Source organism: Fundulus heteroclitus, chromosome 9 (genome assembly GCF_011125445.2).
Source record: "Fundulus heteroclitus isolate FHET01 chromosome 9, MU-UCD_Fhet_4.1, whole genome shotgun sequence".
NCBI classification, from domain to species: Eukaryota; Metazoa; Chordata; class Actinopteri; order Cyprinodontiformes; family Fundulidae; genus Fundulus; species Fundulus heteroclitus.
This window is the reverse complement of record NC_046369.1, coordinates 9,442,011-9,460,891: the sequence shown is the minus strand read 5'-3', so window position 1 is coordinate 9,460,891 and position 18,881 is coordinate 9,442,011. Positions and strand designations below refer to the sequence as shown.

At 38.9% G+C, this 18,881-nt stretch overlaps 1 protein-coding gene across 2 annotated transcripts in view; it reads right to left on the bottom strand.

Moving 5' to 3' along the window:
* Window positions 1-2,106: 2,106 nt before the first annotated feature.
* rabgap1l (RAB GTPase activating protein 1-like) overlaps window positions 2,107-18,881 on the bottom strand; it is a 156,332-nt gene continuing 139,557 nt past the window's right edge. For both annotated transcript variants that reach the window (XM_036140978.1, XM_012856086.3), the window contains 7 exons: window positions 15,849-15,941; window positions 11,555-11,665; window positions 9,477-9,581; window positions 8,027-8,110; window positions 7,677-7,748; window positions 7,029-7,229; window positions 2,107-5,374 (listed from right to left, as the gene is read on the bottom strand). In XM_036140978.1, the coding sequence (XP_035996871.1) occupies window positions 5,219-5,374; window positions 7,029-7,229; window positions 7,677-7,748; window positions 8,027-8,110; window positions 9,477-9,581; window positions 11,555-11,665; window positions 15,849-15,941 (822 nt within the window). In that variant the 3' untranslated portion in view covers window positions 2,107-5,218. The remainder of the gene's footprint in view (window positions 5,375-7,028; window positions 7,230-7,676; window positions 7,749-8,026; window positions 8,111-9,476; window positions 9,582-11,554; window positions 11,666-15,848; window positions 15,942-18,881) is intronic.

Below are 18,881 nucleotides of genomic sequence, written 5' to 3'. Positions count from 1 at the left end.
ATCACCACAACCCATTTTCTTGTCCCAAACGGGCTCCATGCACAGCTCCACTTCTTCCTGAAGCTCAGCAGCTCCTGATTAATCCAGGTGTGTCTGACTTCAGTAACCAGCCAGACACATCTGGATTAATCAGTCTGTCCAGTAAAGAAAGAAAGGAAACAAAAGAGCTGCTGAGGTTCAGGAAGTAGTGGAGCTGTGCTTATAGCCCATTATGGAAAGAAATTAATCTGCTTATTTGAGATGCACAGGCCCCTGCTGTGGCCAGGTGACAGTAAGAAACATGTATCACCCTTTACGTGCGGGCTTGACCTCTACTTCTTTTTTATGTTAATGCAAAAAACCTATTGCTCATAGGTATGTAGACATGAGCAGAATAAGTATTTGTTGCACCTTTTTTAAAAGGTTGAGGAACTCTGTCTTCACAGAGAGCCACAGGCTAAATGTTTGTATTTTCTGGTTTTTCTTTTCCTCATGTTACTCTCCCCTTAGGAGGTGGCAGAGCTCTTTGGGCTACACAAAATTGAAAAACCCTGCTAACCACCTTAGACCCCTCCACTCCCACCCCAACCCAAAGACACAGTTCTAGTTTTCTATTAACACTATTTATTAATTGTATTAATCTTAGGATATACTAAAAGTGTGGAGAGGCACATTCCTGGCTTTCACACTTGATTTTTGTTGTTTAAATATTAATAAATATGTAAAAATAAATGAAACCATTACTGTCCCCGTTTCCTAATTTCGTCTTGATGAGATGTATTGTTTTTTATGTACGAGCAAGAAATGTCCCCAGATTTGATTTCAGAAATCTGGTCACCTTAGACCACAATGCACTGCTGGAAGAAGGAACACTGATATATTTGAGGTATATGTTCTGCTGAGAAACCTTGTGTTCTGCCATCCATGTGAGTGATACTCAGAAAAACAGCCACTGAGCTAATCCGCTCTGATCTGGAATTGCAAAGTAAGTTTAGGATCCCCAACAGAAAGAGCTCTCACCTCTCAGCTTGGATCGGGTTGTTGTCATGTCCAAGAGCATCGGATCCAGCGATCTGAGCGAATGAGATGGGGCACATATATGCAGAGGTTCTGACTGGTAAGTTGGGGTACAACAGTTAAACTACTTAAAAAACACATAAAAGGGCTTTAATATAACATCTAATGCATTGAAGAGAGGCTAAAACTGGAGTTATGTGTTCTCATCTGCGTGCTGTAGTTAAAAATTAAGCCGCTAAAACCATTCTGAACCAATTCTAGACGCTACATACAAACCTGGCAGAGTCCAAACAAGCGCGTGTTACAATAATCCGGTCTAGAGGTAACAAATACACTAGTAACTGTTTCAGGATTGTGTTTGGACAGAATCAGCTTGATTTTGATCGACTAAGAAAATAAAACCTGACATATTTACACCTGTTTGTACCAAAAGGAATCCTCTGCTGAGTGATCAGTACATGAGGTCCGGCTGCCATCGGGTCTTATAGGATTTCATCTTTTTTTCACACTGAAATTCAAAAAGTTAAGTGCCCTCCAAGCCATGATGATATTAGTAACCTTTGGCCTTTTTGTGGACAAATATTCAATAATAAAACAGTGAGGAAGGCTTCGACTTTATGTTCAAACAGTTTTAATCCGGGGGGACAAACTAATTTCTATATTGCGCCCCTTTGGCATCATGAAACCATTAAGAAGGCCGGTTGCATGTGTACAGATAATGCTTTTGATTTCATAATTTTATTCCAGTTCACATAGAAATATCAGTAACATAAATATAGCACCTTTAGGCCCAGTTTATCTGCAAAAAGAAAGTTAATAAAAGCATCAACTTTTCTCTTTTCGGACATTTCTGGGTTGTTTTAATGTGTTATGGGAAACCTGAGATCTAGTGGGAGGATGCTGTTACTACACAGTAAAAAATTAACATTCGCTACAGTAGGCACAGTTTTAGCCACTTTGTACAGTTTAAAAGGATATATGCCTCTACTTTAAGACATGATGGGCCTTTTTGGGCTCTGGAGGGCCAGATAAATTGCCTTGATGGGCCGGATTTGACCCGCGAGCCTCGAGTTTGACACGTGGTTTAAATATTTTAAACAGACGCACAGATTTCATGAACAAACGGAGGTTTATTAATGCATTGGAAACAGTTTCTGTACAGGGAAACAGACGTCAGATCGGCTGAGGAGCCGTCTGTAACAGGACTGAGAACTTACAGCAAACTGTAAACTACACGACAACAACGACCTCCAATCTGACTCATCGGCTGCTTACGGATGTCTGAAACTAACTGAATTAGATGAAAAGTGGGCAAACGTCTTCTCAGCAACAGTCATTAGATAAAAAAAAAAACAAAAAAAAACATCTTAAAATAGTGTTTCAAATATCCACATTTGGTTAGTGCACATAACAGACTGGGAGCTCTCTCCAGCTTGGCCACAGTTTACATTTTACCTGGTTTAACAACTTCCACTGACTGACCAACAGGAACGATGCGCAACAGCAAAGAAGGAATGTCCTGAAAAGAGTGAAATAAATCCTGGCGTAAGGATTTTATTGGGATGAAAACGATTTAGGGTAAAACAGTTACTGTCAGGGTGGGACAGATGGTCCGGAGCGCAGAGGAAGACCGTGGAGAGGCTCTTATGGCACAGTTGATGCTCTCAGAGTTCAGATACTCAGATGGCTTTTTTTGTTTCTTCAGCCAGCTGCTTCAGTCATCAACAGAAAAGGCAGCAACGTGAAGACGAAGAAACGGATCGACTTCAAATGTTCAAAGTTACAGCAAACACACACACCCAGAGACAAAGTACACGTCGGATTGGTGCGAGTCCAAAGGCCGACATCAACGTTAACCAGAGAGAGAGATAAACCAGAGGAGCGCCTCTGACATGAAGCTAAAGTGCATCAACGCTTGAGCAAAACTTACATTTTTGGCAACAAGATCACCCTCAACATTTACCTGAATATGAAATGTTCTCTGTTTTTGTGTTTGGGGACCTCAATAATAGTCTCCAAAACACATAGAATGTCACAAACGTTTTTCAAATGGGGGGATTCACAATAAACACGTGGAAACTTTGTGCTTTTCTTGGCTAAAAACCCAGAGAAATTAAAAAAAGTGTAAAAACTAAGAACAAAAGGGGCGTTGGCACAATCGAACGGATGGCTTCGCGACGGTTTGGCAACGACGGAGCAACACTGCCACCTCTAGTTGCTTCTTACTGTCACAAGATAAAAGATGTTTATCTGGGGTAAAGGAGGGCTGATCATCTGGGTGCTGTCTACACCCAGGTGTTTAGAGTCAGAGGATATTTTATTTTTTTGCTTTAACTCTTAAAAGGTTGCAGATAAAGGAATTCTAAAGTGTTTTAAATCCTTTAAACGAGAGGCAACAGAAAGTGCTGGAGTGACAGTTTTTTTAAGCCAGGGCTGGGTTAAGCAGGATGTGGTCCCCTGGGGTAGGACCAGTTATCGTAAGGTCATTAAATCCAAAGAAATGAGGCAAAACGTTGTGGAAACCAGTTCCAGACCCTCCCTAGTGCTCGAGCAGAAGGCAACTGGAGCTTTTTTTTTTCTTGTAGATTTTCCGCCCTTCACCTAAAATGCTCCCTCACCTGTTGCTGTGCACTGCCATTTAGCTGCATGAAAACAAAGGTTTCTACATGTTTCCCTTGCTCACAAGAAAGACAAACTTTGTCAGTTTGAATAATTTCAGGTTGTGAAAAACTGTCACAATGTGAACCAGAAAGAAGAGCCACTTAGCAGCTGACTGCAGACTGGCTACTACAGCAAAGCGCCCAACTAATGAACCAAAATCAACTTGTTATGCTTTTTGCTCTTTAAACAGCAAAATGGCAACAAAAAAACCCATATTTCCCTGCACAATGAGCATTTTCACTTGTTAACTACAAATTTAGCAGGTGTTTATTCCATGTTTAAAGGTTAAGCAGGAAATATACTGGCTGCGTAACGTTAGCTGTGCGGCTGACGGGCGAGTTTTTAAAAGCGTTTTATCTATGTTTTAACACCAGACAAAGTACGCTCCACAGCTGCGTGTTTCTGCGCAGAAAAGAGGTTTGGCCACATGGAAAGAGCACCAAGTAGAGGGCGCACCTTGGCCTTCCTTCTCTTAGTGGACAAAGGAAAGGCAGCAAAATATGGATGAATCGTTATGTGTGCTAATTGCAAACCATGAATTAAACTGCATTATTAAAAGTCCTAAAAAAAAAAAAAAATCACAATTTAAAACAGAAAAGAGCCAATTTAAGTTATGATTACATGAAGTTTGTCACAAACTGCAGCTGATGTTCTGCTGGATCTGAACGGATCCGGCAGATTAGTGAACGGAACGCCTCTGCAGGTCGGCACTTTTAGGCCCCGCGGCTTTTGGACTCGACCCGATCCCTCACACGCTGCGCTTACATCGACATCTTACAGCGATGACATTCGACTTCCAAACAGTAGAAAAGAAAAATAAGAACTTTTCTGTGTGTTTTTTCATAAAGAACTGTACAAGATTATTTAAAACAAAATTTAAAAAAAAAACGTCGGCAATTAGTTATACATATTTATAAGACAACATTGTTTATGTTATATTACTATAAAGAATTGCAACTTCTGTGATGCTTTAATTTACTATAGTAGGCAGTATTCCTTTCTTTAGAGTGCTGGGCGTTTCTCTATTAAAGAGGGTGGATGGACATAGTCATATTTTTAATAGTAGATGTATAAAACTACTGTGATGGAGCACCATCATTAAAAATCGTGCCCTATAATGTAAAACTGGAAGCAGGTTTAAGTCTCAGCTACCAGAAATTAAGCTAAAATTTTATGTATCTGCAATTGCAACAACTGTCCACAAGATGAAGCTAATTGAGCTTTAAGACCCTTGTGAATGCTTATTATAAACTAACAAATTATCTTTAAACTAATCTCAGACTTTGATGACGCTTCACCTTCACCGGATTCTGCAGCTGTAGAGCAGGGAACGTAACTGGAAAAGTTTAGTCTTTTTTTTTTTTTTAAGCACACCGCCATCCTGCCTTCCTCCTCTTCTTCAGCTTGCAGTCCACAAATCCAGGAAGCTCACTTTTTCCATCTGCTGAAAAAAAAAAAGGAATACTGCATTCGTCCTTCACTAGTTTCTTCAGCCTTTGTTCACAACACTAGTGTGCCTCCTGCGGGGGGAACGTTGGGGGAGAGGGCGATGGCGCTCCAGCTAGGCCGGCCCATCCCTGGGAGAGGACGGCGTCTGGGATGTCGAGCTGGAGGAAGAGGAGGCTGAGCTCTTCAGGGATCCCAGAGTCTTGCTGAACCACGAGTTCTTAGCAGCCTGGATCTCAGTCATCAAGACTCCCCGCTGATGCTCGAGCTCCTGCAGAGCAGAAAGGAGGAAGAGGGTTTGGTGAGGAGAAGCAGAGCAACGCCGTCTTCATGTCTTCATGCTTCATAGTGCACGTTGACAAGGGTTACAATTACTTTACCAGAAAAGATGCACAAATAACTATTACAGTTAAACTAAAAGGTATTCATACTCCTGGCAGAGTTTTTGAATTTCAGAATAATTTCCAACCAGCCATGAGGTTTCTTTCTGATGAGGTTGTTTTGTTTATGTTCTGTGAAACACTGCAGTTTGCTGACCTGACGTCCAGATGGAGGAAATATTTGCAGGTCAAATTGTATCGCCTCGTACTCCCACTAGACCTGGAGGTCTGATTCCAGTTTAAGGTTATAACACTCCCCTTCAGTCTCGGTCAGAACTTCACATAATCCACATGCATTCATTTTGGCATTTAAATGACGCATTTAAACACTTTTATACACGGACTAAAACAAATACATACACCTGCACTATTATTTGATTAAATCCCAAGTTGCACAGAATGGGACTCCACTTTTAAACATAAGTCTTTAACTTTCATCTCATTCCTGAAGCTTAAGTACGTTTAATGTTAACACGGAGCGATAGAAAGAAGGGGTTGCTCTAAAATTAATAATTTTAAGCTTGAGCTATGAGCCAGAGATCTATTTATTTATGGATTTATGGTCAGAGGAGACAAAGATTGAGCTGTTTTGCCACAGTAACAAGATGTATGTGTTTAGGCGTCAAGGTGAAACTTTGAAACCCAGGAACACTGTACCACCTGTAAAGCATGATGGTGGCAGCATCATGCTGAGTGATTAGTTGCACAAACTCGTCTCCTGCACCGCGACCGCTACATGGTTGAAACATGAACTCAGCCAGGTGTTTCTACACGACAATGATCCCAAAAGCACAACAAAACATTTTGATTTACCTTCCTAAACGGGCCACGAATTCAATCCTACTCAAAATTCATGGACTAGGCTGAAAAGAGGCCTTCTTGCCACTTCCTTGTCATTGTTGAACAATTTGTTGAGGGACAATTAATCAAATATTTCTGCAGGTGTATGAATAAAATGGAGTCTCTGTGTATAATTTTGACCCCCGCTTGGTTCAGCAGCACACAGTCCACAACAAATCCACCAGGGCTCACACCATTTTAAATAGGAGCTGGTGCGTCCCAACATTATTTAAAAAAAGAAAATCACTGCAGCCACCCTGGAAAATTAGCCGTCCAGCTGCGATTAACATGACATTCGTGTCTCTGGTGATGTCTGTAAACTTGTGGAAACCGTCATACACGCAGGCTTGCAAGGAATTTAACCTTTTGGAGATTTTTCTAAATTTTAACTTCATATGATGATGAAATAATGAAGTGTGGTGCAAACAGAAGTTGGACTGATGTTTAATAGGTGATGTTGTGTATGAAGTGACCGAATTTGAGGGTTTTTAAGCGTTAAAACGATGATGCTCAGCATAAAAACCTCAGAAACGCTGTTATTCGCTTTACCTTAACATGAACCTGCTCACCCTGGGGAGAAACAGTGATGCACTGCAGCACCGGGTCACGCTGAATCATTTCGCTTAATATAGACGCGTGCGCTCCCTGTGGAGCAGCCAGCTACGATTATTTCAAACAACGCGGTTCCCTCATCGTTCTGCTCACCTGGATTCGGCACTTTGCCTCCACCAGCTGGAGTTTGGTCTGAGCCAGCTCCAGCTCCAGCTGCCTGAGCTGCTCCTTCAGGCCGTCCTTCTCCTCGTCCAGAGGCTCGCTGGACGTCCCGTCGCTGCCGGGGGACGAAGCCTGCAGGGAGCCCAGAGGACTGAACAGGTCCCTGCAGTGCTCGCAGCCCATGACTTTGTTCTGCACAGCGACACAAGCAACACATCAGATGTTAGCCCTGATGCAAGAAGGGGACGATGTTCTGCAAAACAGCGCGCTGGCATGCACGCTGCTGGGGGGGGGAATGAACAGCTTTAACGTCCAATGCACAGAGATATACGATTAAAACAGAAAATAAGCTAATTTAGCCGCTCCTTGTATCAATGTGATGCACTGTTGCACAACATCCAAGTATTAAGAGTCGCATTAAAAAAGTCTGCCGCCACACCCGGAAAGCCGCCCACTGCATGTTTGATGAGGACTAAACACTTGTGTGGGATTATTTCTGCAATCGGGCTCCTCGTCAGTGTGACGGTGCACAGAAATCCTCGGTGTCTGACTCAACCTATTGTGGCTTTTATCTGAAATTGAAACGTCTCGTGGCTTTCGTCCGCGGCTGGCTGCGCATTAAACCGTGTTTAATCTCACCCTGACGATGTCGAGCTCCTCTTTGGTCGCCGCCTGCTGTTTCTCCAGCCTGGTGCTCAGCTGGGAGCAGATCTGAAATGAGGCGAGGAAGAGGCGTTACGCAAGGGATGACACAGTCACACAGCAGGACAATATTCCTACAATAAACTTTAGATATTTGGAATAAAAAAAAGCATTATGTTTATCTAGCTTGATCCTACAAAATGTCTTTTGGATCAACGCAAACTGCTGTTCCTCCAGAACCATCAGATAAGAATAGTGAATACTAATAAAAGCAGCCGTACCCAACATAATTAATTATTGTTAATAGTTGGGAAATTTAAATGAGTAAAATATGGTTGTGCTGTTACCTGTTTGTACTCAGCTATGATGGCTGTGGTTTTCTTGATCTCCATCTCTGCTTTCTCCAGTTCCCTCCTGAACACCTCCTTCAGCTATTAAGAGACAGAATAGCATTAAAAAACAAACTAAAATGATACAACACAAAAGTATTATCTTTCTCATTAAAGAACTGATGGCTTCTTTCTGACCGATTTGTGTACAGAAACATTTAACTAAATGGTTTTTACATTAAGGATAAGTTGTAATAAATCAACAAATTCAAGTTTATTTATCTAATAATAATAATAATAATAAAAAAAGATCCCCTCTAGATTTTTTGTCTTTTTTTCCATGTTGAAAAGTAGGGTAAAACGATATTTGGTAACTTTGATGTAAAACTATATTTCATTAAAGCCAGAAATGGAAAACAAGCCCTTAATTAAATTACTTGTAAAGTGGAAGGAAAATTATGTCTGGTCTTCTGAATAAAAATCTGAAAAGTGTGGCTTTCTCTGGTTTTCAGACTCTGTGATTCACTAGTTTCAAGTCATTCAGGGATGTTTCTACCAGCCTCTTTGTACGTCTTGAGACAGAAATAAGCCCATTATTCTTGGCAAAACAGCTCAAGCTCAGTATGAATGGATGAAGAACATCTACGAACACCGATGTTTGAATTTTGTCACAAATTCATAATTTTATTTCTGTCTGGACTTTAACTGGTCCATTCTTTACAGCTAAAGCTAAGATTACAGCTAAGAAAACGTAATCTAGCTTTAAACTTCTCTGCAATGTAATTATGTCTGCGATGATCTGATACTGAATATTATTTGGAGTAAATACTGGAGTAAATCGGGAAAATGCACGGTTTCAAATTTTTTGTGATAAATTAACATTTTCTTTCTGATTCACAATTATGCACCGTTTTGTGTTTAGTTCATTACATAAAATCCTAATGAAACGCACTGAAGTCTGTGGTGAATTTTATCAAAGTAAAAATGGTCAAATTTGATCTTCATTATAAATGTAGCATTGTATTTTTTTTACTTTAAATTATAAGGAATCACTTTGCTATCAGTAAGTAGAAGATTTGCCGGGCGCCGCACATGGCAGCCCACTGCTCCCCAAGGGTGATGGGTTAAAAGCAGAGAACAAATTTCGTTGTAATGTATGTTTCAATGTATGTTTCAATGACAATAAAGATGTTATTGTCATTGACCCTGGAATGATTATATAATCTGGACTGAATTAAGATGGAATCAGCAAGATTGAAACCCTAAATTTACCAAATTCTTGATCAAAATCAAGAGCACAAGAGTCTGTATGACGAGGAATCACTGAGTAATTGTTATTTTCCTGGTGATTCTCCTACTAGGGAAGTACATTTATTCAATACAGCCACCTGCATATGAGTTACACTGATAATACGGCCTTTGTTCAGCCGGTCGAAGAACTGGACGGTAACCCGGGGACAAATGCTACCTGAGCAGTCTCCTCTTCATGCCGCCTCTTCTCCTCCTCCGTCTCCACCAGCCGTTGTTTGGTGCTCAGCAGCTCTTTGTTCAAAACGTCCGCCTTGTCTTCAGCCTGAGTGGGAGTCCAAACAACCGCACGCACTTTATCTAATATGCAATACAGGCTGCAGTACGACAATGTTTCTAGAAGCATAAGATAGTACAAATGTGCACAGAGAATGCAGACTTCTGCAGAATGGCTTTACTAAATGAAAAGATAGACATTAAAGAGCGAAGAGTGCTGCAGCACTATGATGGGAGGAGGGGGGGGGGGTGTCATTATTTCATCCTGACATGTTTTTACCCACAGAGTTAGGACTTTCAACACATAATATAATCTGCTAATAAATTAAACAGGAGACCAGGGTAAGAAATCCTGTTTAAGGACAATAAATAGAAATAAAAAACACAACTGACACACTTTCCTGTTTTACCTCAGTTAAGATTGTTAAAACTATTTGAATTTGCCAAATTCAAGAATAATATAAAAGAGGTTTTCTTAGATAATTTTGTTCTACTTTTTTTTTAATTCAGAAGTTTACATAATTGGTTGGTAGGATTTTCTTTTTAAGTGTATGGCTTCGGTCTAAGATATTCGGGTTTCCTTCCTCAAACAACAGTTTGCAGGAATTTTGTCCCATTCCTCTTAATAGACGCTGATCTAACTAAGTCAGCTTAATGGAGCAGCTTCCTCATGCACACATTTTCTTTGTGATGGTCACTCCCACACATTGATTTAATGGTCCTTCAGCCACTTTGTGACTAATCTGTTGATGTGCTTAGGGTCGTTGTTCATTATGAAAGCCTGATTGTTTCCAAGCATGAAGCTCCTGGCTGATATGTTGTGAGGCTGCTCCAATATTTCCTATTATATGTTCTTTCCTGATCACATATATTTTATGAATTACACCAATTTCTCCAGCATCGAACGTCCCCCTCAGCATGATGCTTCCACCCCTGTGCTTCAGAGAAACTGTTCTCAGGTGTGTAAGCGTCCCACTCCCCCCCCACATACAGTAATAATAGTAGTTATGGCCAGAAACTTTGTTTAGTTTCATCAGAGTACAGGATATGTTTTCAGATATCAACGTCTCTGATCCCTCAGTGCATTAGCAAACTATCCGAGCCTTTTTCTGTTGCTTTTAAAGTAATCGTTTCTTCTTTGCTGAATGGGCTCTCAGCCCATGTACAGGATTTAATTCACTGTGGATGATAACACTCTCTTTCCAGCTTCAGTCAGGATCTTCTAAACCCTTTAAAGTCTGATACAGGTAATTATGCGGAAACTTCACATAAACAGAAAATCTTTTTGGTTGCTTTAAAAAAAAAAAACATGAAATAAAACGTCAGGGTTTTACATTTTCTTTGTATCGTAATTGATACGTAGGACCAAAATATATGTTTTTTTTTATATTTTCTGCATTTTTATATCGGGTGTGTAAAATATATTCATCTGTATCTTGTTTAGAAAAATACTGACTTTGTTGAAGAGGTAGAGGTCTCAGAATTATTTGTATCAGAAATGACCCGTCTGGAGTTATAGGGTTACGGTTCATGTCTGAGACCTAAAACCTGCCTCCTTCCTGAACAATATGATGGCTGGAAGTTACCACACTCTCTATACTTGTGTCTAATTGTTGGAACCTGGCAACGTCAGGCGTCTGACATTTTATCCGAGGATAAACCAAATTTATGAAGGTCCACAATTCTCTCCCTGATAAACTGGCCAATTTATTTATGTTTTCTGATGTCAACTGAGGAAGAAGGCTATACGAGGTGCATTAAAATACACCCACAGCTATGCCTGCCTTTAACTTACTAGAAGGTTTTTACAAATTACTTTAAAGGTGTTAATTTAGTGTATTTTAACATTTAGTAAAACAAAGACATTTTAGTTATCCTAACTAACGTAAAAAGGAAAAGTTTATTCTGATTTAATGTCAGACAGTGAGGGGAAAAAAGGTAACGTGAGTTTTTCCACACGGTATATCAAATTTTGCTTTCAACAGTAGATGTAAAATGAAAATGCTCCTGGGTTGGTGTTACCTGGTCGAGATCATTTCGGAGGGCGATCTTACTGGTGACCAGCTCGTGCGCCAGGTCGTCATTTTCCTGCTCCAACCTCATACTGGCTTCCTGTAGTCGCCGGTTCTCCCTCTACACACGACACACACGGCACACAACACACATTTAGGATCAATCTGTGTCTGTGATAGGCTTTGAAAACTGCTAACGTCACTTGCTCTGTGTAAAAAAAACAAAAAAATTACAGAAAACTTAAATATGCAACACTTTTCCGAGCTTGACAGGAACTATACAGAAGAAAACGGCACAATGCACCATTTGTTGCTGCAGCAGAATCGCGTCAGAAAGACCTGATGCAGGTATCAGTCCAACAATAAATAGACAGCAAGTTCCAGCAAGTTATCTGACTTTTTAGAGGCAGACTCTAAAATCACGAGCAGGAAAAAGGGACAAACATATAAGACGTCAGCTGACACACCTTACAAGTTTAGCCTAAAGTTTCAGACACTGCTCGGTGTCGTCTTTGGTCGTGTTTAATGTGATTGGCTGGGCTTCTTTATAAAACCTTTAACAAACAGACAAAACAAACTGAACTTGACTGCAATGTATTATAATTATGATCAAACTGCTATTCAGGTAATTGAATTTGAAACCATCCACATTATTGGACTAGATATATACAGTATGTCTGATATAATTTTGATCTGTTTGTTTAGTTATGTTATAAGATATCTGTTTTGAACAGGCACCTTATAAATAAACTAAACAAGAATAAGTGAATGAGAATCTTCCCACCACCACATTTAATGTTTTCTACGTTTTTTTCATCTGATCAAACCATCTCTTCACCTTCTACATAGTTGCTGTGTATTAAATCCTCATTTGGTGTCAAGAAATCCTTTTTTACGCATGCAGCTCCGATGATTCAATGCTAGCCTCCACTCCCGCCTCCACCAAAGTACCCACACCATATCCTTAAGTCCCCTTTGTGGCCCATTAGTGGAGTCTCATGACTGCCAGTCTGGCAGTAAATGTTCTCACATGATGGGCATGAAACAAGAGCATAAAACTCTTGTCAAGCACTGGTCATCTGACCCTGATTTTCCTGTCACTTTTAATGTAATTACATTGAGTAACGCTTGGGTAACACTAAACTTACATAAATATACACATATGCATAACATACTTGTAGTCAGATTTGAACTGTTAGCTTAGTCCTCATATATAAGTCTATCTAAACAATGCTGGCAGACCCTCATATTTTGCTATCAACAGCTACCAGGATATGCTAATTTTTTTTTTTACACATATACGTAAAAGTTTTCATGAAAAGCTTGTTTTTTCAGCATGGTCCAATTATACCCTTCTGCCTATGTAACAAAACAAAACCGTTCCTGATAGTAGAAACAGTAAAATTATAAAGAAGAGAACGTAACATTGTTTGATTAAAAAGTCTTTTGGAGCAGAGGAAGCTTACCGAGCGCCTGTCCACAGTCTCTACGTCCACAGAGAGAGTGACTGGAAGCGCTGACTAGACTTCAACACATGATCCTGACAGCCTCACTTTCCTGTCACACTCTTCCCAGCCACACTTTCTCTCTCAGTAGTCATTTTTCCATTTATTAATGGCTCTATTCTTTTAATGCTTAGAACACCAAATGAATGCATGAAAAAATAAGTCATTTACCACATAATATATAAAAAGACTTCACATTCAGGAAGCTAATCAACGAAAAATACACACAAATACCAATGCAACATAAAGTACATATCTCAAGCTTGAATCTCTAAAGGGTTGGGTTTTTTCCCCCATTAAAATAACTCTTATCCGTGTCCATAAAGCAGCGTTCCTGATTTTCCTCCTCGTTCTCTGTGGAGTAAACGTGTTTCCACTGCATGTAGGGCTGCTCGGTCAACTCTAACATCTTATCTTCAACTAGACTCTTCCTTCCTTCCTCTGCTCCACAATTACGTGTTTATCCTGCAGCATTTCGCTCTTGTCTCTGGGAGAAAATGTCCAGAATCAACTCCGAATGTTTGTCTATACCAGGGGTCTGCAACCTGTGGCTCCAGAGCCGCATGTGGCTCTTTACACCTTCAGTTTTGGCTCTTAAAAACTTAGACCAAAAATGCTGGGAGAAAAAAAATTGGTCAATGTTTCTGAATTTAAAATTGCTAGTTTTAATGTACATTTAGTTCTGCAATATATGCATAACATTTCCAGAAAGAAAGAAATTGTGTGTAGAATATTTTACTTTTTTTCAATAGGTTGCAAACGACTTGCTTTTTTTTAATCATTTTGATGCCATTTGACATAAAAATCAAAAGTCCAATTGAAGAAAATGTATTAAACCTAAACAAAAAAATACTGTTGGTTAAATAATAAAAACTGTTGACTCTTTCATCAAAAAATAGAAATACTATATCCTGTAGTATACTATAAAAACAAGCTCTTGTTTCAAAGAGATGTGTAACTTTTGTGTCTCTAAACAAAATTTGTTTAGTTGGACCGAGGGCAAAAATGGCTCTGTGGGTTGTAAAGGTTGCTGACCCCTGGTCTATACTGTTTGAATGAGGGCTTATATTTTGCTTTTAAAGTAATTTATGGTTCCAACGCCATGCGTTTCAAAGTTTAGGGAGATTTCTTTGCTGTTTAGTAAGATGAACTGCAGAGACAATTGTTTCATCCAGGGAGGTTGTTTTGTAGATTCACATTGAACCAACCTTCAATGTGCAGTTAGATCAACAACATTAACTTATAAACAACGACGACTGAACACGTGTACATATGTTGTTTCACTGTTTCAGTCTGCATTCACGCAGCAGAGCGATGCGTGGTGCAACTCGAAGGAAACAGACCACGACAGAATCCTGTTATTGGGCGGTCAGTGAAGCTAACAACAGCTAGCGCTAGCTTACAGGTCTGTTGTCCCGGCGGGTTACAACTTCACTGATGCACGTCAGCTTTATGCTGCTTTGAAACATCCGTGACGTACTGTTAGCTTAGCACGTAGCACCATTATGTTCACGGTCTAATTTCAGCGTAATTAGACCAAAATGCTCTGACAAGAACTTTCCTGGTTGGAGTTCAATTCAATTCAATGAGTTGGTGGCTTGTTGTGCTAATTTACCCCATTCATCCTCCCAGGTATGTTGCATATTATTCAGTCGATTGTGGATGTTACTGTGCAATTAAATAAAGTGCCTTACCATATTAAATGCCAGTTTTTAGTCTTAAATTGTGTGAAATAAATTTCTAAATAAATGTGACTTATAGTGTGGTGCAACTTATATATGTTTTTCTCCTCTTTATGGCACATTTTTTTGACTGACGATTTATAGTCCGAAAAATACGGTACTCTGAACTCATGTTTAATCTGGAGAGATTTTGCAAGATTTCTCCTCTGACATCTGAACGATCCTGAGTGAAATCTGTTGGTGTGTTATGCTTGACGTTTGACCGGACACCACGCACCGTACGAGCAAACCTGTTATATCTACGATTTTATATCGTTATGTGTGGCGTCTCTCAGGTTTTGAAAATCGTCTGATAATTTTGAAATCTTGCCATGTGAGCCAGCCTTTAAAATAAGATGTTATGAACTTCACTGGCAACCTTTACTGAGCGCCTAGAAGTGCTGGTAGAGTTGCTTCACTGTCATCCAGCAACAAAGTAAAAACAAATCAATTCATCCCAATAGATCATAAGCTTCGTTATGAAATTTCACAGGTTTGTTTCAGGAAATTTGAAATTTTTAAACAATGTGTACAAACTATAGCAGTGTGTCACCTATTACTACTACTTTAATGAAATAAGTCAGAACATGGTTTGCAACAATAAGAAAATTTGTACACAAACGAAAAATATAAATGTGGAACAGATAAAATAAAAATCAGGAAGGCCAGATCATCTGTTTGAATTTGAAAAATATCTGCCTCACCTCTTAAATATATGTAATGAACAAAAAGGTCACAGCTGAACGTATCCAACTCAAGGCAGAATAATCTAAAACTCATCTTTATAGATGCTAGCATCATAAATGACAAGTGAGAACTGTTTGATGAGCCACATTTGAGCCAAAAATAGTTTCACAAACAGTAAAACATTGTCTAATAAAGCAATGCTCAGTTTCTAATATTAGAAAAAGAAAAGATTTCTAATATTAGCCCAAAAGCTAAAATTAGCAACGTTTAATGATACAAAAACACCTTCCATTTCATCCGATATTTAACAATATCAACAACCAAACTCTTTCCTATACATTTATTTGACAAAATTAAGCGGCAGAAAGAACAACTTAAACGTTTGTCATACCTGGTATCGATCGATGGGGTCCTCTTGTTGCAGCTGGCTCTCTTTCAGCGCCTGATACTCCTTCTCAAACTTTTTCAGCTTTTTTGTTGGAACCTGAAACAAACAAAAGTAAAAACAAAGGTGAGAATGTAAACTTTACTCAGTACTCGATAAATGATGTCTGATATAATGTTAGCGGGCTAAATAAAGGTTAAATCTTTGTACATTACTGTTATTCTGAGTAGTTTATATTGAGATGTTTTGACCTTGATTGAGATTCGTGGAAAGGAGGAAATCCTGTTGACCAGCTAATTTTTTTTAGGACTTTAACTTCTTGGTTCAGAGGCATAATTAATGTTTTTAAAATACTAGACTCGGTCTCATCTTACAGGAAAAAAGTGTTGACAATAAAGGCATTAAAACCCTATAAGGCCTATTCTCTAAGGATCTTATACATAGTTTTTATCAAAATTATGATAAAAATAAGAGACTTATCACAGTTTTCTGTATCGTTGACGTCAGCTAAGGTCCTTTCACATTAAATTATATACAGATGTAAAAATCAAGCCAATCATGTTGTTTAACAAACAGTTTTGAAGTGTGGTTCAGCTCCAGGTGTAACTCATGTTTCACTATAAAAGCCTCTGTCTCTGCTTCAGGTAGGTGGCACGATGGCCTCCCCTGTGTGGAAACGCCGTTGCCGCTGTCGAGGTTTGGGATTGCATTTCAACCCACATGACTTCTCCTTTGAGACTGGGATGTGTTTGTGTATGTTTGTTCATGCATCTCAGCCTCTCACAAGCTGAATTTGAATCTAAGGGAAGGATCGATTTTAACATTTTGGTGCAATTTATTTGTCATTTTTTTTCTAACTTCTTTAAGAGAAAAAGTTTGAGCACCAACATTTTCTAAGAAAGGCAAGTTATTTTCTTTAATCAGACAAATGGTTGTCAATGTTTATTTTACCTGTTTGTAACAAACTAAATATTGTACAAACAATTACTAAATTCTACAGATTCACCAAGAAATCACCTGGTAATCAGAATAAGCATGACAGGCAGTGAATGGAAGCCATTTCCAGGATCAGGTGGGAGGGGTTTAGGGAAAACCAGTGTTTGATAAGCTCTTTATAAACTAACTGGCTTCCATAGCACATCAATATAGCTCTGTGCTTCATTCAGGCTGCAAGAGGGCGAGAAAGAGCAAGACTTTCAGCAGATAACAAGAAAGCTACATAGAAATCTACACAAGGGATGTCCAACTCTAGTATAAAAGACACAGTGTCCTGCATGTTTTAGCTATTTTCCTGCTCCAACCCATCTGATTAGAGTTGAAGCTGGGAAACGTCCTGGGATACCAACTTTTGGGACTAAATTTGGACATAAGGGAACTTAAAGAATACTAATGCAGACCAGTATTAATAGTTTCTAATGCTAAATACGATAATCAAGCTAATATCTAATATTAAAGGAAAAACATGTGCAGTATTGTTATTTTATCTTCTTATATTACAGCTCTTAAAAACACATTGAAATAATCTCGCTTAAAAACAAACAAACTGGAGACTTGAAATCAAATCCCAAACCCGTTTCACACACACAGCCTTTTTAGTGGTATATCAATAAAGTTTCTCTCTTGCTGGTCGTGAATCAGATAAAAAACAGTAAAACATTTGCTTGGTGTTTTTCTATTTTAGGTGAAAAGCACAGATATATTCACACATTCATTAAAAAGCCTCTGCAGGCTGAACAAACATCATCATCAGGTTGCATCTGAGGACATGAGGACACATGCAGAGGTGTGAAACGCTGACGATAATAGTTATACAAACAGCATCACTGTGAACATTTTCAAGGATAAACCTAGTTTTAATCTTTAAAAAAGCAACAAATAATTATATTGGAAAACTCATTGTGACTTTTAAACAGTTTTTTATTTTTTAGTTCTAGTGTCTTTTGGAGCCCACAAACTGCTTCTTTGGCATATTCATATTTTATTTTTAACAAAAGCCCTTAAAATGAGTTCCTCTGTCTAAATTTACATTTATCTTGTAAATTTGTGTCCTAAGAGACTAGTATCCATAGCTGAAACAAAATAATAGATGATGCCACACTTTCACACCGGCGTTAACACTTGTATAACACGTTGTAATCATATTTTGTAGTCCTTTTAAGATTTTGTTTTCTACCACGCTGAGTTGAATGAAGACCGAAAATGCTACCTGGGCAGAGATAGTCTGAAAGCTTTACAGAACTTAAAGACACAAACGATCTTTGCAATGCAAACTCCCTTCATCAATAAAACGTTGAAGGAAAAAGCAGCGTGTATGTACTTATATAAAAAAAACAGACGATACATGAGGCTCGACTCTGGTCTGTTAGCTCACCGTAGCAGCTAATGACCCGAATCAAGACAATGATGTACGTTAACATTACAGCAAATGAATCAGCTAAGCAAGTTTTCTCCTGATACCACGACTCAGATCCTTTCTGAACAGAAAGAGCAATTAATTCTCCACTGGCTGATTAATTATCACTTTCTTCTATATCACTGGAGACAAACTGAACACAACGTTTCACTGAGTGTGCTGGCACTACTATGGAACGAAAAGTCTGATTACAGATAAGTTTTGAACACCAACAACCCCCACGCAAACACACTTTTATAGATACAACCAGCATAACTCATTCCTGTGTTTTGCCCTCATGATCTTTGCCATTTTAATCATGCCTAGGTTTGTTAACCTTCTTGTTGTACTGTATAACCATGGAGTTTAATCCTTCAGAGATTGGATGATGTTCTACTTGCAACTATATCTCAGTTTGGTATATCTAATAACTGTAGTTATTGCAATGTGACCTTAAAATAAAACCCAAAGTGTGTTTTTTTTATTGAGCCACAGCTGCTTTACATTGTTCAATACTGGGAGTGACTGTTGTGTTCAAAAGTTTAATGATTTAAAATACATTTTTAATTATGAAGCGTATATTTCACATGACATATTACCAAACAAACCCTTCAGTGATGAACTGATAATATGGTTTCTTTATCAGC